At 40.1% G+C, this 18,878-nt stretch overlaps 1 protein-coding gene across 1 annotated transcript; it reads left to right on the top strand.

Annotated features, from left to right (window-relative positions):
* The first annotated feature begins 598 nt into the window (after positions 1–598).
* Positions 599–13,666, top strand: LOC124116418 (sulfotransferase 1C2-like). Its single transcript, XM_046477747.2, has 6 exons — positions 599–1,152; positions 1,942–2,153; positions 3,966–4,092; positions 9,113–9,207; positions 9,579–9,762; positions 12,782–13,666. Exons 1-6 carry the CDS (start codon positions 654–656, stop codon positions 12,910–12,912), a joined length of 1,248 nt encoding a protein of 415 aa, XP_046333703.2. The 5' UTR covers positions 599–653; the 3' UTR covers positions 12,913–13,666.
* Positions 13,667–18,878: the final 5,212 nt, after the last annotated feature.

The raw sequence follows: 18,878 nt of genomic DNA, 5'->3' as shown, positions 1-18,878 counted from the left end.
AGACGACTGGGCCACCCGTGCCCCTGCGACTGTTGAATCTCTAAAATGTTGTTGTTAGTCCGTGCACCGAGGGTGACGTGGTGGTTCCACAGCAGGATGGGGTAGAGGGAGTCTTCGTCAACCCAAGTCGTAACCATGTAGTTGTTGTACTCGTTGGCCTTTATTCGCTATTTGAGGCGTTTAATGGAGGAAACACGGTAATGAAGTCTGAACCAGGAGAAAACAGTGATCGATATTAAGAACAAGATTCGATTCCCACTTTGGCACAATGTGTGAAGCCCATCTCTGGCGTCCCCCGCCGTGAAATTGCTGAAATATTGCTAAAAGCGGCGTAAAACCATACTCACTCACTATATCTTTTTTACCACCATCATCACTACATTTGTTGTCCTGGGGACATTTTTTATAATAAAAATGCATGTATTAAGGCTGTAGACTATATCGTTACGATAATTTATAACATTTCAAAAACGGTAAAGTTGTAGAATATATCCAAATCTAACTCACTCATTCCTCGCTCGACATTTCTGGCAGAAAACGCTTGAGTGAACTGGTTTCTGGTCTTTCAAGCGTATAATGTGTAGACGGAGCCAAGTCAAATTCGGTGCGGAAGCTCATGTGCGCTCGCGACTGAAAGTGCTTGTCCGAGAAACATGCCGATCTTACAAGGTCTCGTGCAATCGAAGAGGATATTATCACTGTGTACTTGCAGATGTGTGTGTAAAATAATAGCCAGTCAATGTAAATGGCCAGTCATCAGCCAAAGAAAACAGTCCGTCCTTGCACATGTTCGTGAATGGTCGAAGCAGCGCTCGCATAGGGAATCTAGACTTTATACAGTCTCCTTTAGGAATTTTAACAGCAGTTCACAACAAACTCCATTTCAACGTAAAATTCAGATTGCAACTTATATTTCTTGTGGTATTGGTGCTTGTTTGTTGTCTGCAATAGGATGGAGACAATATACACGGTTTACCCGTAAAGCTCGCGGCGCTGAAGCTATAAGAGATCAAGCAGTGACAGGTAGACAGATAATTTCCTACAGGTATCGTGGCTTCATCATCCCAGCCTTCATGGTGGATAACTTGGATGACCTGCACAGGTTCCAGGTTAGAGAGGAGGATATATGGATTGTCACGTTCCCTAAAGCTGGTGAGACACTCATTAAGGGCAAGTGTTGATTAGGGCTGGCTGGGACGAGTAACATATGAAAATTTTACCAAATCACTCCATGTCTGTTTGTTTGTTGCTTAACCATTTGTTAACTCCGCACTCAGCAGTATTCCAGCTATATGACAGCGGTCTGAAAATAATCGAGTCTGAACCAGACAATCCAGTGATTGATATGAGCATCGATCATGGGATAGGATGACATGCATCACCCAAGTCAGAAAGCCTGACCACCTGATCCCCTTAGTTGATTGTTACGGCAAACATGGATCAGTGACTAAACATTGTCACTGGGTTGAACACTTGTAAGTGTATCTCAACTGCATGGGATGTTGCTCATTACATCAATCACTGGTTTATTGGCCCAGGCATGAATATTTACAGACCACATCAAATCAAAAACAAAAAACATACAATTCTGTGGGGGAAACATATATTTTTGTCAATGTCATTCAATATCAAAATTTTAAATTATTATTGTAACTTCAAACATTCACCTTTTTTGAATAAGATGAATCAGAACAGTGGGCACTCCAGACATTTTCTGACTTTTTCACTCACTCACTCACTCACTCACTCACTCACTCACTCACATTCCCCAAATACCAGATTAATTTCTGATTAACTAAACTATGTTACGGTGGTTAAGGAAATGTTTTGCTTTTGTGGAAAATTGCTTAACTTAATGGGTGTGTTTTGTACTGAGATTAAGTAATAGAAAATAAATACCGTACACCATGCATTGGTGTATATTCTTCCTCTGAGTTTCAGGTACAACATGGCTCCAGGAAATCGTGTATCTTATTGCTAATGATCTCGACTTTGAGAAGGCACGGAGTAAAATCTTGGAGGAGAGGTTCCCATATCTGGAATTTGTCAACCCAGGAATGAAAGCTATTTCCAAAATGGAATCTCCAAGATTTATTAAAACACATTTACCCCCGTCACTATTGCCAAGAGAAGTTCACTCAAAGAACCCAAAGGTAATCCTGTATGGTCATTAAGTCCCTTTGTAAGTGACAATCATTAAATGTATGACATCCAGACGTGATCCTCAAAGCATTTGTAGATCTATGACAGTTGTAAGTCTGTTAACCTACAGAGCTACTGTAGTCATAGCGCTGTGAACACTTTGTGGATTGGGGACCAGGGCAAACATAAGCTATTTGTTTTACGAATGCAATATTTATTTGTTGCCTATTGCTACAACACGTTCTGAATTGGGTATGAAATCTTTAGAAGAAACTGCAAGTTTAAGCTTAGGCATATAAAACACATGTTTTAGGTATCATATATGCTGTTAGTAGGGCTGGCTAAAAAGATCGATAATATAAGTTGTAGCAGGATCACAAGGGGTACATTGGGTTTTATACATCTCGCGTTAGGTTTTATGCCATGAGCCCAAGGCGAGTGATATATAACCTAACGAGGGACACATTAAACTCCATGTACCATGAATTTATCTTACCAACATTTTTTTTATTGATGTAAAATAATTCAAATAAATTCAAAATTAATAAAAACCAGTGCTATGTGAAAAACAGTGCTATGTCACATGACATCCATTGGCTCGATAAAAAGCGTGCAGCTTTTTGCTTTGAAGCGGGGTATAAACATGATAAAGGATTTATTTGTCTCTCAGAAATGCACAAACAGCCTGTAGTGCTCGTGGCGGGGTATAAGAGATTTATTCCCCTGCTGAGAAATTTATTATCCTCCAAGGCGGGTTTCACAGTATTTTTTTCAATATCATGTGGACCAATCAGATCTCATCATTCTGACATGGAGGTATGATAATAAGAATTATCGTCTATGGGAAGAAATATTAACAATTATCGATATGAAAATTGTTTCATCAATAATATCTTAGACAAACTATTGTGATGAAATAAAGTTTTACCGGTAGTTTACTGAAGCAGACTTGTATTTGACCTTTGCCGAAGACGGCAAGCAACTGATTTTGTTATATCTTAAATGTCCACAAAGTAATCCAAGCATAAATGTGTCACCACTCACCAGTGACATGAAATGTTGTTTGGTCTCTGAGCTTTTTGCATATTTGCTCAAAGTTACTTCTCCAATATTTATCAATAATTAATCGTTATTTAGTTAACTATTTTTAATCTCTAAGATTTATATCTATAGCCAGCCCCAGCTATTAGGAGATATTAGGAGATATGTTTAAAAACAAAAAGTAAAACAAATTGAGGTGAACCCTCAACAAACTTTGAACGCCCAAAATGAAGGAAATATGGCTTCTTGAATCAATCAGATGTAGACTCATTTCTTTACCACCTCGATCTTAACCAAAGAAAACCAAAACAGAACTTGTATGTTCCCTTGTTGTACTTCTCATATATCTTATGCATTCTTGTGGGGGCAGTCGGTTAGCCTAGTGGTCAAAGCGTTTCCTTGTCACGCTGAAGACCCAGGTTCGATTCACGACATGGGTACAATGTGTGAAGCCCATTTCTGGTGTTCCCCATCATGATATTGCTGGAATATTGCTAACCGCGGCTTAAAACCATACTCACTCACTCACTCACTTTCTTGTGATTGATATACAGTTGAATAGTGAAGCAGAATGTTTTACATGTTATAACCACTGATAGTTAGTACACGTTTTATTTTTCTCTTGTCCAACATGTTGATATTGTCATTACTGTTGTCTAAAATATTTAGAACTTAGTCAATAAAGTAAGCATTTGCCAAAATGCTGCAAGCTGCGAAACTTTGTAGCTCTGTCTGTATTCAATGATAATCATGTTAAAGTATACATATCTGTCCCACTTCAGCTGATCTACCTGGCCCGGAACCCCAAGGACACGGTTGTGTCGTACTACCACTTCACCAAATCCCTCGCGACCATCAACTACTTTGGAGACTTCAGTGTTTTCTTTGACCAGTTCCTCAATGACAAAGGTCAGCCATCACAGCTCTACAACACTGTAGTACATTGCCATCATCATCAATACTTTTGTATTCACTAACCTTCTCAATTACCCATGATTACATACTGCCTCTATTTTCAACCAGTGAATGAAACCACAGCCTGGGTCTAGGGGAAAAAAACAGTGCATGCTCTAATCTTTCTTAAAAAAAACCCATTAAATATGTCTTCTCGAATTAAAGTTTTCTCATGCGACGTGTCATGGTTTTGATCATCTTCCCGAGGCAAGTGAGTTAACTGACTATAAAAGTCCAGTTTCCACCCTTGCCGAACTAGGCTGGTATTATGGAGTTACATTTTGGCTGGACTAACGAGTCTATGCATAGTCCAATCCAAATCTCGCACCGAAATCGAAATCCGGTTCGTAAAGTGTCATGCAGATTTCGGTCGACTGCAGGATTTGCAAAGCATGTGCACCGCTAACTTGTTGTCAACAGATATTTTCTAAATCTTTTCATGTTTTTAATCAAGGTGCTCACGTCATTTGATGCACTTCGCGATGTAGGATCGTTTTATCACAGTATAGATCTGGATTATCGATCAGATCGTCTTGACTGGGCGCCACCGTTTTGTTTGAAGCAAATGCAAGTTATACGAGAGGTTGAATCTGATTGGTCAATAGGAGAGGCATAGAAGGGACATAACTCGTAATAGCCACTGGTGGCGCTACGATCGTGCCCAGGAATTCCAGCCTAGTTCGGCAAGGGTGGAAACTGGACTTTTAAAGTCAGTTAACACTCCTGCCTCGGGAAGATGGGTTTTGATCTTTTTCCCAAGGTCATTACTCAAAATAACTCCAAATAGCCACTGGTGGCACTACGATTGAACCTGGAAGTTCCAGCCTAGTTTGGCAAGGGTGGAAACTGGACTTTTACAGTCAGTTTACGCCCTTGGCTCAGGATGATGGGTTTTGAAGCCATCTGCTTCAAACATTGCTTCCAGATGGGGAAACAGTTAGTCTGTCAATCTGTGCACAGAGTTATTTCATTTTCCTGAGTTATAGACTGCCTCATTTCATTACCTAAAAATAGACATGCCTCACTTCTACACCATAGCGGCCATATGGATTAAGTGATGGAGGAACTTATTGGGGCTGGGATGTGTAACTCGGGTACATGGACTGCGCAGTATTACCAGTATACTACTAGGCGCTATTCAAACTATACAGATTGCAATATTTCTTCTGTGTTCCAGTATATTTGGTAATATATAAATAAGAAATATTGCAATATGTATAGTTTGAATAACAGGTTTCATTTTGTTTGTATCATTTAACCTAAAATTTATTCACAAATGATGTTTCCCTTTGAAGTTGATTGACAAAATGGCAAAAATGCAAGGTGAATGTTCAGTCACGGCAGTGACTAAGCATGATATTTACTTTAGTGTGTAGAAGAAAGCATCTGCATGCACAATCAGCAAGGCCGTAGTTAACTTTTTTTGACAGGGGGGGGGGGCAAATATTTGTACAAGTATCACTTGTCCCAACTTGATTCAAGTAAAACTGTTCTCTATTAAAAAAATCTAGGGGGGGCAACTGCCCCCCCCTGCCCTCCCCTCTATATACTCTGAAACGTTGTGTCACCTGATGAAGGAGTAAGTATATAGTCTGAAACGTTGTGTCACCTGATGAAAGAGTAAGTATATAGTCTGAAACGTTGTGTCACCTGATGAAGGAGTAAGTATATACTCTGAAACGTTGTGTCACCTGATGAAAGAGTAAGTATATAGTCTGAAACGTTGTGTCACCTGATGAAGGAGTAAGTATATACTCTGAAACGTTGTGTCACCTGATGAAGGAGTAAGTATATACTCTGAAACGTTGTGTCACCTGATGAAGGAGTAAGTATATAGTCTGAAACGTTGTGTCACCTGATGAAGGAGTAAGTATATAGTCTGAAACGTTGTGTCACCTGATGAAGGAGTAAGTATATACTCTGAAACGTTGTGTCACCTGATGAAGGAGTAAGTATATAGTCTGAAACGTTGTGTCACCTGATGAAAGAGTAAGTATATAGTCTGAAACGTTGTGTCACCTGATGAAGGAGTAAGTATATACTCTGAAACGTTGTGTCACCTGATGAAAGAGTAAGTATATAGTCTGAAACGTTGTGTCACCTGATGAAGGAGTAAGTATATACTCTGAAACGTTGTGTCACCTGATGAAGGAGTAAGTATATACTCTGAAACGTTGTGTCACCTGATGAAGGAGTAAGTATATAGTCTGAAACGTTGTGTCACCTGATGAAGGAGTAAGTATATAGTCTGAAACGTTGTGTCACCTGATGAAGGAGTAAGTATATACTCTGAAACGTTGTGTCACCTGATGAAGGAGTAAGTATATACTCTGAAACGTTGTGTCACCTGATGAAGGAGTAAGTATATACTCTGAAACGTTGTGTCACCTGATGAAGGAGTAAGTATATAGTCTGAAACGTTGTGTCACCTGATGAAGGAGTAGTATATAGTCTGAAACGTTGTGTCACCTGATGAAGGAGTAAGTATATACTCTGAAATGTTGTGTCACCTGATGAAGGAGTAAGTATATAGTCTGAAACGTTGTGTCACCTGATGAAGGAGTAGTATATACTCTGAAATGTTGTGTCACCTAATGAAGGAGTAAGTATATAGTCTGAAATGTTGTGTCACCTGATGAAGGAGTAAGTATATAGTCTGAAACGTTGTGTCACCTAATGAAGGAGTAAGTATATAGTCTGAAATGTTGTGTCACCTGATGAAGGAGTAAGTATATAGTCTGAAACGTTGTGTCACCTGATGAAGGAGTAAGTATATAGTCTGAAACGTTGTGTCACCTGATGAAGGAGTAAGTATATACTCTGAAATGTTGTGTCACCTGATGAAGGAGTAGTATATACTCTGAAATGTTGTGTCACCTGATGAAGGAGTAAGTATATAGTCTGAAACGTTGTGTCACCTAATGAAGGAGTAAGTATATAGTCTGAAATGTTGTGTCACCTGATGAAGGAGTAAGTATATAGTCTGAAACGTTGTGTCACCTGATGAAGGAGTAAGTATATAGTCTGACTTGTTGTGTCACCTAATGAAGGAGTAAGTATATAGTCTGAAATGTTGTGTCACCTGATGAAGGAGTAAGTATATACTCTGAAACGTTGTGTCACCTGATGAAGGAGTAAACATATACTCCGAAATGTTGTGTCACCTGATGAAGGAGTAAGTATATAGTCTGAAATGTTGTGTCACCTGATGAAGGAGTAAGTATATAGTCTGAAACGTTGTGTCACCTGATGAAGGAGTAAGTATATAGTCTGAAACGTTGTGTCACCTGATGAAGGAGTAAGTATATACCCTGAAACGTTGTGTCACCTAATGAAGGAGTAAGTATATAGTCTGAAATGTTGTGTCACCTGATGAAGGAGTAAGTATATACTCTGAAACGTTGTGTCACCTGATGAAGGAGTAAACATATACTCCGAAATGTTGTGTCACCTGATGAAGGAGTAAGTATATACTCTGAAATGTTGTGTCACCTGATGAAGGAGTAGTATATACTCTGAAACGTTGTGTCACCTGATGAAGGAGTAAGTATATACTCTGAAACGTTGTGTCACCTGATGAAGGAGTAAGTATATACTCTGAAACGTTGTGTCACCTGATGAAGGAGTAAACATATACTCCGAAATGTTGTGTCACCTGATGAAGGAGTAAGTATATAGTCTGAAATGTTGTGTCACCTGATGAAGGAGTAAGCATATACTCTGAAACATTGTGTCACCTGATGAAGGAGTAAGTATATATTCTGTAACATTGTGTCACCTGATGAAGAAGTAAGTATATACTCTGAAACATTGTGTCACCTGATGAAGGAGTTAGTATATACTCTGAAACATTGTGTCACCTGATGAAGGAGTTAGTATGTACTCTGAAACATTGTGTCACCTGATGAAGGAGTTAGTATATACTCCGAAATGTTGTGTCACCTGATGAAGGAGTAAGAATATACTCTGAAACATTGTGTCACCTGATGAAGGAGTAAGCATATACTCTGAAACACTGTGTCACCTGATGAAGGAGTAAGTATATACTCTGAAACGTTGTGTCACCTGATGAAGGAGTTAGTATATACTCTGAAACGTTGTGTCACCTGATGAAGGAGTAAGTATATAGTCTGACTTGTTGTGTCACCTGATGAAGGAGTAAGTATATAGTCTGAAACGTTGTGTCACCTGATGAAGGAGTAAGTATATAATCTGAAATGTTGTGTCACCTGATGAAGGAGTAAGTATATAGTCTGAAATGTTGTGTCACCTGATGAAGGAGTAGTATATACTCTGAAACATTGTGTCACCTGATGAAGGAGTAAGTATATACTCTGTAACATTGTGTCACCTAATGAAGGAGTTAGTATATAGTCTGAAATGTTGTGTCACCTGATGAAGGAGTAAGTATATAGTCTGACTTGTTGTGTCACCTGATGAAGGAGTAAGTATATAGTCTGAAACGTTGTGTCACCTGATGAAGGAGTAAGTATATAATCTGAAATGTTGTGTCACCTGATGAAGGAGTAAGTATATACTCTGAAACGTTGTGTCACCTGATGAAGGAGTAAGTATATAGTCTGAAATGTTGTGTCACCTGATGAAGGAGTAGTATATACTCTGAAATGTTGTGTCACCTAATGAAGGAGTAAGTATATAGTCTGAAATGTTGTGTCACCTGATGAAGGAGTAAGTATATACTCTGAAATGTTGTGTCACCTGATGAAGGAGTAGTATATACTCTGAAACGTTGTGTCACCTGATGAAGGAATAAACGTTACTCTGAAACGTTGTTTTCATGATCATAAGGAAGTTGACATCTTCTCTTCCTTATTACACACAGTGTTGTGCTGTTGGATATTTGAAAATCTTTATGCATGTTTGTGTGCAAGCAAGTCAAAATTAATTGTGTTAGGGTTCTTTGTTTTGCATATTTGTACACAAATACACTTCACATACAGTGTTTGTTTGTCAGCGATTTACGGCCCCTGGTGGAAGCATGTGAAGGAGGGATGGAACTTGAGAGACAAGGACAATGTCCTGTTTCTCACCTATGAAGATCTGCATAAGGTCAGTAAACAAGTCTTGCACCGAAAAAAGAAACTTTTGAGTTAAAATGTTTATTGTACTTCAGTCCTACCAACCGAAACCACTCCTCTGTGTTTATGCATGCGCACGTGTACATACGCGAGCATGTGTGTGTTCAGCCGTGATGTTGTGTCTGCAGGAGACTGTTTGAGGAGCTTCACCAGCAGCACCAGCAGCACCAGACACAAACATGTGAAATAGTTTATCATTTGCCACCCCTGTGTTTACTTAGAACATACTTACTCACTCACTCACTCAACATTTACAAAGTGAGCACACTCCATCATGACAATGTTTGAATATTGGTAAATATATGGCGTAAACCATACTCACTCACTTTATCACAACTTCAGGATACTAGAGGCTGTATTCGCACTGTGGCCAACTTCCTGGGAAAGTCTCTGAGTGACCAACAGGTGGAGACACTGGCCAGACACGTGACCTTTGCCAGCATGAAGGTCAACCCGAGTGTCAACTACAGTTGGTGGGCGGGATGGGCCGTCAAAGAGGCCCACGAGAATCAGTTCTTTAGGAAAGGTGAGGAGACAAAAGCCATGGATTTTTTCACCTCTTATTTTCATAAACATTACTCCTTTCCAGAACGACCCACACTGCCCACTTGAGGCTTAAGAAAATAGTTTTGGTTCTAGTTTCCACACAATCATTTTTAAGGCAACAGGCATGATGGATTGTTAATCAGTACACACAGGCAGTGTTTCTGTCTATACACAGAACTGGAGGAGGTGCACAGGTCACATCTCTCTTAAAGCATGCTACGCATTTATACACAATGTACGTTTAGAAATTCTACAGATCATCATGGGCTCTCAGTGTAATACTATTGCATCATTTACAACTCATTCAGTGATATGGTTTCATCAAAACTTCACGATTACAAAACATGAATTGTTAAGTTTTAATATTAAAAGCACCACATTTTACTGAAGTGAATCTTTCAAGTCATAACAGATGAATTATAGTCATAAGAAAAAAATCAGGTGTCCTTTAACTTCTTCATTATAAATTAGTAGTATATATTACTGACTGATATATGTATTTTAAGTTTAATGCCATTTAGGACGGCATTCATTCTTAGTTTGAAAGCAAAACTCAAAGCAAATATGTGAACATAACTCTTCTGGAGAAATGTAGACTTGGACTACTATATAATGAAGTTACTGGCTCAGAGTATTTATCTCCAATCTCATTAAAATCAGAACTTAGTTCTCGCTATCGCCAAACAAAGATCTGAGGACATCCCATTACGGGTCACGTCAGACCGACCTTTCTTCCTATGAAAGCTTCGCTTACCAGATCGTGAAAGTGACAATCGGAATGTGTTTTCTAATCATGCAACCTTGAAAACGTTAACACAGGGTATTCCGAATGACAGTTACGGCCCATACGACTGATTCCGTCAAAATTATCGTCTATCTCTCGCTTACGTTGGGATAAACATTTGAGCGGAGGAGTCGTTGCACAGTACGTGGGAAGCACTGCAATACAATGTCAACCATATATTAGACATTCTGGAATGTTCGTTTGTTCAGTTTTCAATATCTTAATCAAGAACGGTGTCAACATATTTTTCAATCGTCGTCTGAAATTGAAGTCGCCAGGTTGAAATAAGTGCCGTGAAGCTCGAGAAAGTTGCTTTTTAATTGGCTGATGGCTGATGTCGACTTCTTGTTAGTCATTTCAGTGGTCGGTCAGAGTTCGGGAATGGTCGTTCTGACATGACCCGTAATGGTATGTCCTCAGATCTTTGTTTAGCGGCAGCGAAAAGTAAGATCTGATTTTAATGAGATTGGTTTATCTCTCTCTGACTTGAAAATTATGATTCTATGTTCCATGATAAACTTCAGAAAATGGAACTTCTTATGAGTCGAAGCTCACATAAAAATCCTCATGTTAAGGGGAGATAAATCTTCCTTCCTTCACTGCTGAAGAGACTGTCGTCTCCTCAACACCTGGTGGCCCATGACAGGGAGTATTGGAAATTCGTAAAAATTAATGGATTTTGTGTTTGAAAAAGCAATTGACAATCGATTAATGATTAATCCTAAATCCAAATATAAAATATAAATGAGAGCAATATTTCACTGAATTTGTCATGTAAATAACAAAAAATACAAGAATATTATTCCTCATACGATTGTATTAATAAATTGTATTATTTCCCACAAAATAATTAGAATTAACTTATGTCACTGGAGATTAATAAATCACAAACTTCATGATCAATTCTCTTCTTTTAATGAAATCAATCAGAATTATTACGATGGCTCAAAATGGCAATGCACACCATCTTCTATTCTTGTTAACATTTCCATAGTTTGGGATATTTAAGTATTTATGGAGCCATTGGATTTTATCCAAAAAATAAATTGTCCCTGAAGTTACTTGAAAAAAATAATAATGCTTCAGACAAAAAAATTGATTTTTGCAAGGTGTTTTCCCAAGAGAAAAAATCTGGTCATAAAAAACTAAAAACATATGTGCTTTTGGAGCTAAAGCTGAGAAAATATCTAATCTTGATACAATATCCCAAGTCTCCATACCCCCAAGCTTGTGTTCACCAGATGCTTTGTTGACATATTGCCTGTGTTGACCAGATGCTTTGTTGACATATTGCCTGTGTTGATCAGATGCTTTGTTGACATATTGCTTGTGCATGTTGACATATTGCCTTTGTTAACAAGATGGTATGTTGACATATTGCCTGTGTTGACCAGATGGTATGTTGACATATTGCCTGTGTTGACCAGATGGTATGTTGACATATTGCCTATGTTGACCAGATGGTATGTTGACATATTGCCTGTGTTGACCAGATGGTATGTTGCCATATTGCCTGTGTTGACCAGATGGTATGTTGCCATATTGCCTGTGTTGACCAGATGGTATGTTGCCATATTGCCTGTGTTGACCAGATGGTATATTGACATATGACCTATGTTGACCAGATGGTATTTTGACATATTGCCTGTGTTGACCAGATGGTATATTGACATATTGCCTGTGTTGCCCTGATGGTATGTTGCCATATTGCCTGTGTTGCCCTGATGGTATGTTGCCATATTGTGTGTGTTGCCCTGATTGTATGTTGCCATATTGCCTGTGTTGCCCTGATGGTATGTTGACATATGGCCTGTGTTGACCAGATGGAATGTTGACATATTGCCTATGTTGCCCTGATGGTATGTTGCCATATTGCCTGTGTTGCCCTGATGGTATGTTGACATATGGCCTGTGTTGACCAGATGGAATGTTGACATATTGCCTATGTTGCCCTGATGGTATTTTGACATATTGCCTGTGTTGACCAGATGGTATATTGACATATTGCCTGTGTTGACCAGATGGTATGTTGACATTGCCTTTGTTGACCAGATGGTATGTTGATATATTGCCTGTGTTGACCAGATGGTATGTTGACATATTGCCTGTGTTGACCAGATGGTATATTGACATATTGCCTGTGTTGCCGTGATGTTATGTTGACATATTGCCTGTGTTGACCAGATGGTATGTTGACATTTTGCCTGTTACCCAGGTATTGTTGGAGACTGGACTAGCCATTTGACCCCGGAGATGAGCCGTCAGATTGATGACATGGTGGCCGAGAAGCTGCAGGGGACTCAGCTGGTGTTGGAGGACATGCCTCTATCCAGACAAGCTTCATAGACAGTCACAGCTGATCCTCAGCTAGATGAACAGTGTGGACCGACAACAATTAAACCATGGCATGTTGAAACCACTCAGTTTGTGTTAATTTATGATGAATGTTCCAAGTCAAGTCCAAGACTTGGCCACGACAGAACATGAAACATATTGATGTGACCTGAGCCAAACCAGGTACATGTTGATGTGACCAGAGCCAAACCAGGAACATCTTGATGTGATCAGAGCCAAACCAGGAACATCTTGATGTGACCAGAGCCAAAGATGAAACTTCTGCAGTGATCAGAGCCAAACATGAAACATCTTGATGTGACAAGAGCCAAACCAGGAACATCTTGATGTGACCAGAACCAACCAAGGAACATCTTGATGTAACCAGAGCCAAACCAGAAACATCTTTATTCGACTAGAGCCAAACCAGGAACATCTTCATGTGACCAGAGCCAACCAAGGAACATCTTCATGTGACCAGAGCCAAACAAGGAACATCTTGATGTGACCAGAGCCAACCAAGGAACATCTTTATGTGACCAGAGCCAACCAAGGAACATCTTTATGTGACCAGAACCAAACCAGGAACATCTTTATGTGACCAGAGCCAAACCAGGAACATCTTCATGTGACCAGAGCCAACCAAGGAACATCTTCATGTGACCAGAGCCAAACAAGGAACATCTTCATGTGACCAGAGCCAACCAAGGAACATCTTTATGTGACCAGAGCCAACCAAGGAACATCTTTATGTGACCAGAGCCAACCATGAACATCTTGATTCGACTAGAGCCAAACCAGGAACATGTTCATGTGACCAGAGCCAAACATGAAGTGTCTGCAGTGACCAGAGCCAAACCAGGAACATATAGATGTGACCAGACCCAAACCAGGAATATGTTGATGTGACCAGAGCCAAAACCAGGAACATCTTGGTGTGTCCAGAGCCAAAACCAGGAACATCTTGGTGTGACCAGACCCAAACCAGGAACATGTAGATGTGACCAGACCCAAACCAGGAACATCTTGGTGTGACCAGAGCCAAAACCAGGAACATCTTGGTGTGTCCAGACCCAAAACCAGGAACATCTTGATGTGACCAGAGCCAAACCAGGAACATGTAGATGTGACCAGACCCAAACCAGGAAGATCTTGTCGTGACCAGAGCCCAAACCAGGAAGATCTTGGTATGACCTGTGCCAAATCAGGAACATCTTGATGTCTGTGATCACATTTTGTAGGCTTTTGGTGTATAGTGGTACATCTATCTGTTCATGAATATTTAAGCACAGAAATAGTTAGTGAAGTTTACTTACTTAGTGCATTTCACTGTCCAGTAACTTGTTAGGAGATTTTACTTACCAGTTAGTAATTGTCTGCTACATGGACTAGTATAGTTGGTCTATCATAGCCCAGTACAATTTACTAAATCAGTTTGTGAGATTACTATCTATCTTCCAAAGAATCTTCTTGCGAAAAACAAATAAACAACATAAACAATACAGGGAATGATAACATTTAGTGATTTTCAGTGGCATTTTAGGTCTATTTGCAAAATACTACAAAAAAAGTAATTGACAGGTAAATGAAATAAACAAATACTGTTTTACCCAGGCAAACTTAACAAACCTCCCTTCTTCATCGTGTACATGCTATAAAAGTTCTTAAGTTTGTCAGTCTTGAAGAAATTACATTAACACTGTCACAAAGTCATGACATCAATCACTGGATTGTCTGGTCCAGTATTTACAGTCCGTTGTCAAATAGCTGGAATATTGCTGAGTTCCGTGTTAAACAACAAAACAAACAATAAAAACCATACACTCATAATCATCTACATGGCAGAGCAAGGCGGAAGTGAGGAATGTTAGGAGGTCTTGCCACCAAAACTGAATTAAAACATCTGTAATGTTCATTGTCATTTGGCTAGGCTCTACCACCGCCTTGTGCAATCTACCAGGCAAGATAGTTAAATCGCAGTTTACAAACCTTCTGGTCGCTGTTACTCATTAAATCAGTAGAATTCACTTTTCTCTCCGTGAGATGTGTTATAAAATATTTCCTTGTTGCTTTATTGTCCATCCTAGACTTTAGTGGGTAGGACAAGAGGATGACCTGTGAAGATGGAATAGGTCTTCAGCAACCAATGCTTGCGGTAAGAGGCAACTAACGGGATTGGGTGAGGCTGGCTGATTTGGTTGATGCATGTCATCGTATCCCAATTGCGTGGATCGATGCTCATGATGTCAGTCACTGGATTGTCTGGTCAAGACTCAATTGTTTACAGACTGCCATCATATAGCTGGAATATTGTGCAGTGTTAAACAACAAACAAACAAACAAAAGAGGATGTGCAGTCGTCTTTGCAAGGTGAGCTATAATCTGTGACTTGAGTGGGGAATCTTCACGTCTCCTTCGTAAGAACCAACTCAAAGGTGAATCGGTAACAGTGTGTCACCTGATTGTGTGTCACGTTACCCGAACGACTTTGATCAATGGTAATGTCTTCCGTCATTGGCCTAGTCCAGTTAAGGCTTGTTGCAGATCCTTTAAAGAACTGTTATAGGCGTCCTAAAACAACTTTTGCTGATTCACTCAATCGCTGACAATCTGAAGACCTATCGTGACTCTCCGTACGTCTAGCTGTTGACAAGGTTTAGGTAAACTGCAGTACCTTCGCCTCGTGGTCTAGTCCAGAGAGCTGAGGGGTCACTGGTTCGATCCCCAACCATAAATATTATACCTAGCTTTAATACGTCCATTTACGTCTTTATCTAAAGGGGGGCCGGTCGGGTAGCCTAGTGGTTAAAGCGTTCGCTCGTCACGCCTAAGACCCGGGTTCGATTCCTGACATGGGTACAATGTGTGAAGCCAATTTCCGGTTACTCACGCACTCACGCACTCACGCACTCACTCACTCTGTATCTAAAGGACCAGCAGGACACTAGTAACACCCTGAATTGTTGAACATTCTGCCCTGGTCAAACAGCGGTGATTGAATGGCCTGGAATACTACGGGCTTTTATTGGAGTCACTTTGACCTCAAGATTTCAAATTTGTGACAAATTTCGAACCGCAGATCTTATTCTAAATAATTGCAGGACAGATTAACTATAGTAACATGAAAGAATCGGGTGTCCTTTCACTTTTGAGTATTAATTATGACAACTAGTCTGTGTTCTCTCAAATATTTGCAAGCTTCGGAATATATAAACATACTGACGATGTGAGTGACATAGTTTAAGCCAGTGTTAAGCCATTTGCATGTATACGTGAAAAGAAACACTTTCGAATTTGAAACTATTAAGTTGCGTTTAAGTCTCCGTTGCTTTTAAGCTTCATTGCATATACGACAACCAAAGCCCTAAGCTTTTGGAGCAGTATGTGTATATGTCCCTGTTTAGTGACTGGGTTGGGTTTAACCGCGCATTGGGGCGGTCGGGTAGCCTAGTGGTTAAAGCGTTCGCTCGTCACGCCGAAGACCCGGGTCCGATTCCCGACATGGGTACAATGTGTGAAGCCAATTTCCGGTGTCCCCCGCCGTGATATTGCTGGAATATTGCTAAAAGCGGCGTAAAACCATACTCACTCACTCACTTAACCGGGCATTAAACGGGATTGCAGCTACATCAGGATATGTCCGCTTGTCATGTTAGAAAACCACATAGCCGCACGTAGACGTTTACCACCGGCACATGAAGGTATTTAGCTGACAAACCAAACCTCACAGTCAAATCGAAAAATGTAAATCCTGGCATTACCAAGGGAACCAACTCTGCAACGATTTAGACCACATGGCCACGGGTGCTGCCAATTTCTAACATTCATTTAACAAACGTTACATAAAACTCAAATGCTTTTTGTCATTTCCCTGATCTGGTCGGTCATACGATACTGAGGATGTTATTCCCAAGCTGATTCCTCATTGTCGTAAACTTAAGACACATAATCCACAGCTAATTGCCTCGTGCACTCTCTATGAGACAATCTGAGCCCTGGACAGCGTTGTATTAAGCCTATTGGGAAGATGGATAAAGGTGGTTATGTATCTTATGGTGGTTTGTTCGGTGTCATGTGGACTAATTTGCAGAACTAACTGTCCTTTACGTAACAACACAGCGATCACAAGTAATGTCATTTTCTGGATAGAAGCATTTAGCTGGGTGTTTGGTAACAAATGGTTCGATAAGTCGTCTTCATTGATACAGGTTTGGGCTTCCAGTAATCGAATTATCCTGGCTCGCAGTGTGTGCGTATGACATATTGGACTTGAAATGTTGTGAACTTTTCGAAATGTTAAAGTTTTACAGATGACAGGTTTTTCCATCGCTGTGTTGATGGATATTCAATTTACATCTCTTTGAAATTGGATTCATGTTTTCTCACTGGAATATTTCATTGTTAATCATGTTAAACAATGCAGCTCTGTATCCGTTGTTATAACAACAGAAATTATTGTCTAAGAACTGTATAAAATGAAAGTCAAATGACACAACTCTTCCCCGCCACGAAGTGGGGCGGAGATGTGGGTACGGATTCAATCCGTCCGCACATGCGATTTCAATCGGGACACGCATTTTCAGAAACCGCTGTGAAAGCAATGATGACATTTTGCATAAATCACGAGGATAAAATGTAGATGAAGTTCGAAAACCAGACTCGAGAAAGAATAATTTACGTTAAGCTACAAAATACATAAAAAATGATCATGATCTTAATATCAAACAGCGAAAGACAGAAGACAACCAGAGACACTAAAATAAGTGGTGGGGACACAGAAAAGGAAAGTTAGGAATGGCGGAATTCGGTACCGGGGGAGAGCAATGACCCTCGAGGTTTGAAATGACTTGCGCGACGATGAGAAATATTTCTTTCTTTATTGCTTTGGCCTCATGGCCCTGATAAATCTTTTGGATAGTGTGCGCAGTACCACCGTCTTCTCTGAAATCACTAGATGACATCTTGAATACATCATTGAGGGATGAATATGTTATCTGGAAACCGCCATCGAGAAATAATATTGAATGCCCCTTGATTCTAATTACCTCTCGACCAATCAGTTTTTTATCAATTGTAAAAAATCATGGATATACGGATGACCATGTCTTGTTCTTGTAGTCTTTTCCCGTGTTCGAGTCCCCAGTTCCCATGTGTGTATAAAGTGTGATTAGCTGTCAATGAGTAAAGGCCTAAATTAGCAATGTTTCAGCCATTTCGTGAAGGGAGATTTCAATACCATACAAAACGTATATAACTAACACATTTTTAACGAACAGACTGATATAACGAAATGTTGTTGTTTTTGTCGTGGCCATTTGCTGTATATTTTATCATATAGAATTTATGAATAAAACGGATATAGCGAACACACTTTGTGGTCTGGTGTGTACTCTGTTTATGTTCAGTGCGACATGTTTATGTCAGAGATGCTGGGACAATTTGATACCGAAAGTATCAAAGTTACAAAGACCGCCTCCGTGGTGTATTCTGTCCGGAGAGCGGAAGGTCTGGGGTTCGATCCACGGCAGCGTCATCCCAAAAGGCCTTAAAAGATGGTTGTTGTTGTTACCCTGTCTGGCGCTCGGCATTAAGGGGCTAAAACAAGGACTGGTCGGCTCGGAGTCAGTATACCGTGTCTGAGTGGGGTATTCATGTCAAACTGCGGCATGGTATATCAGTGGGCTCGCACTATAAAATTGGCTTCAGTCTGGACTAGTACAAGCAGCCACAAACACACACACATACACACACACACACACACACACACACACACACACACACACACACAGAGTGCGTGCAAGTCGTTATACAAGTACAACGATCTCAAACGCCACGTTAAAACCCCATTTCATCTCACCTCACTTTAAACGAGGCCCTTGAAGATTCGGGGTAAAATAGGTCTTCAACAGCCGATGCTTGCCCTAAAAGGCGACTAACGGGATTGGGTCGTCAGGATCCCTGACTTGCTTGATGCATGT

This window comes from Haliotis rufescens, unplaced genomic scaffold (genome assembly GCF_023055435.1).
Source record: "Haliotis rufescens isolate VD_foot unplaced genomic scaffold, xgHalRufe1.0.p SCAF_5, whole genome shotgun sequence".
Taxonomy (NCBI): Eukaryota; Metazoa; Mollusca; class Gastropoda; order Lepetellida; family Haliotidae; genus Haliotis; species Haliotis rufescens.
This window is presented reverse-complemented; position numbering and strand designations above follow the sequence as displayed.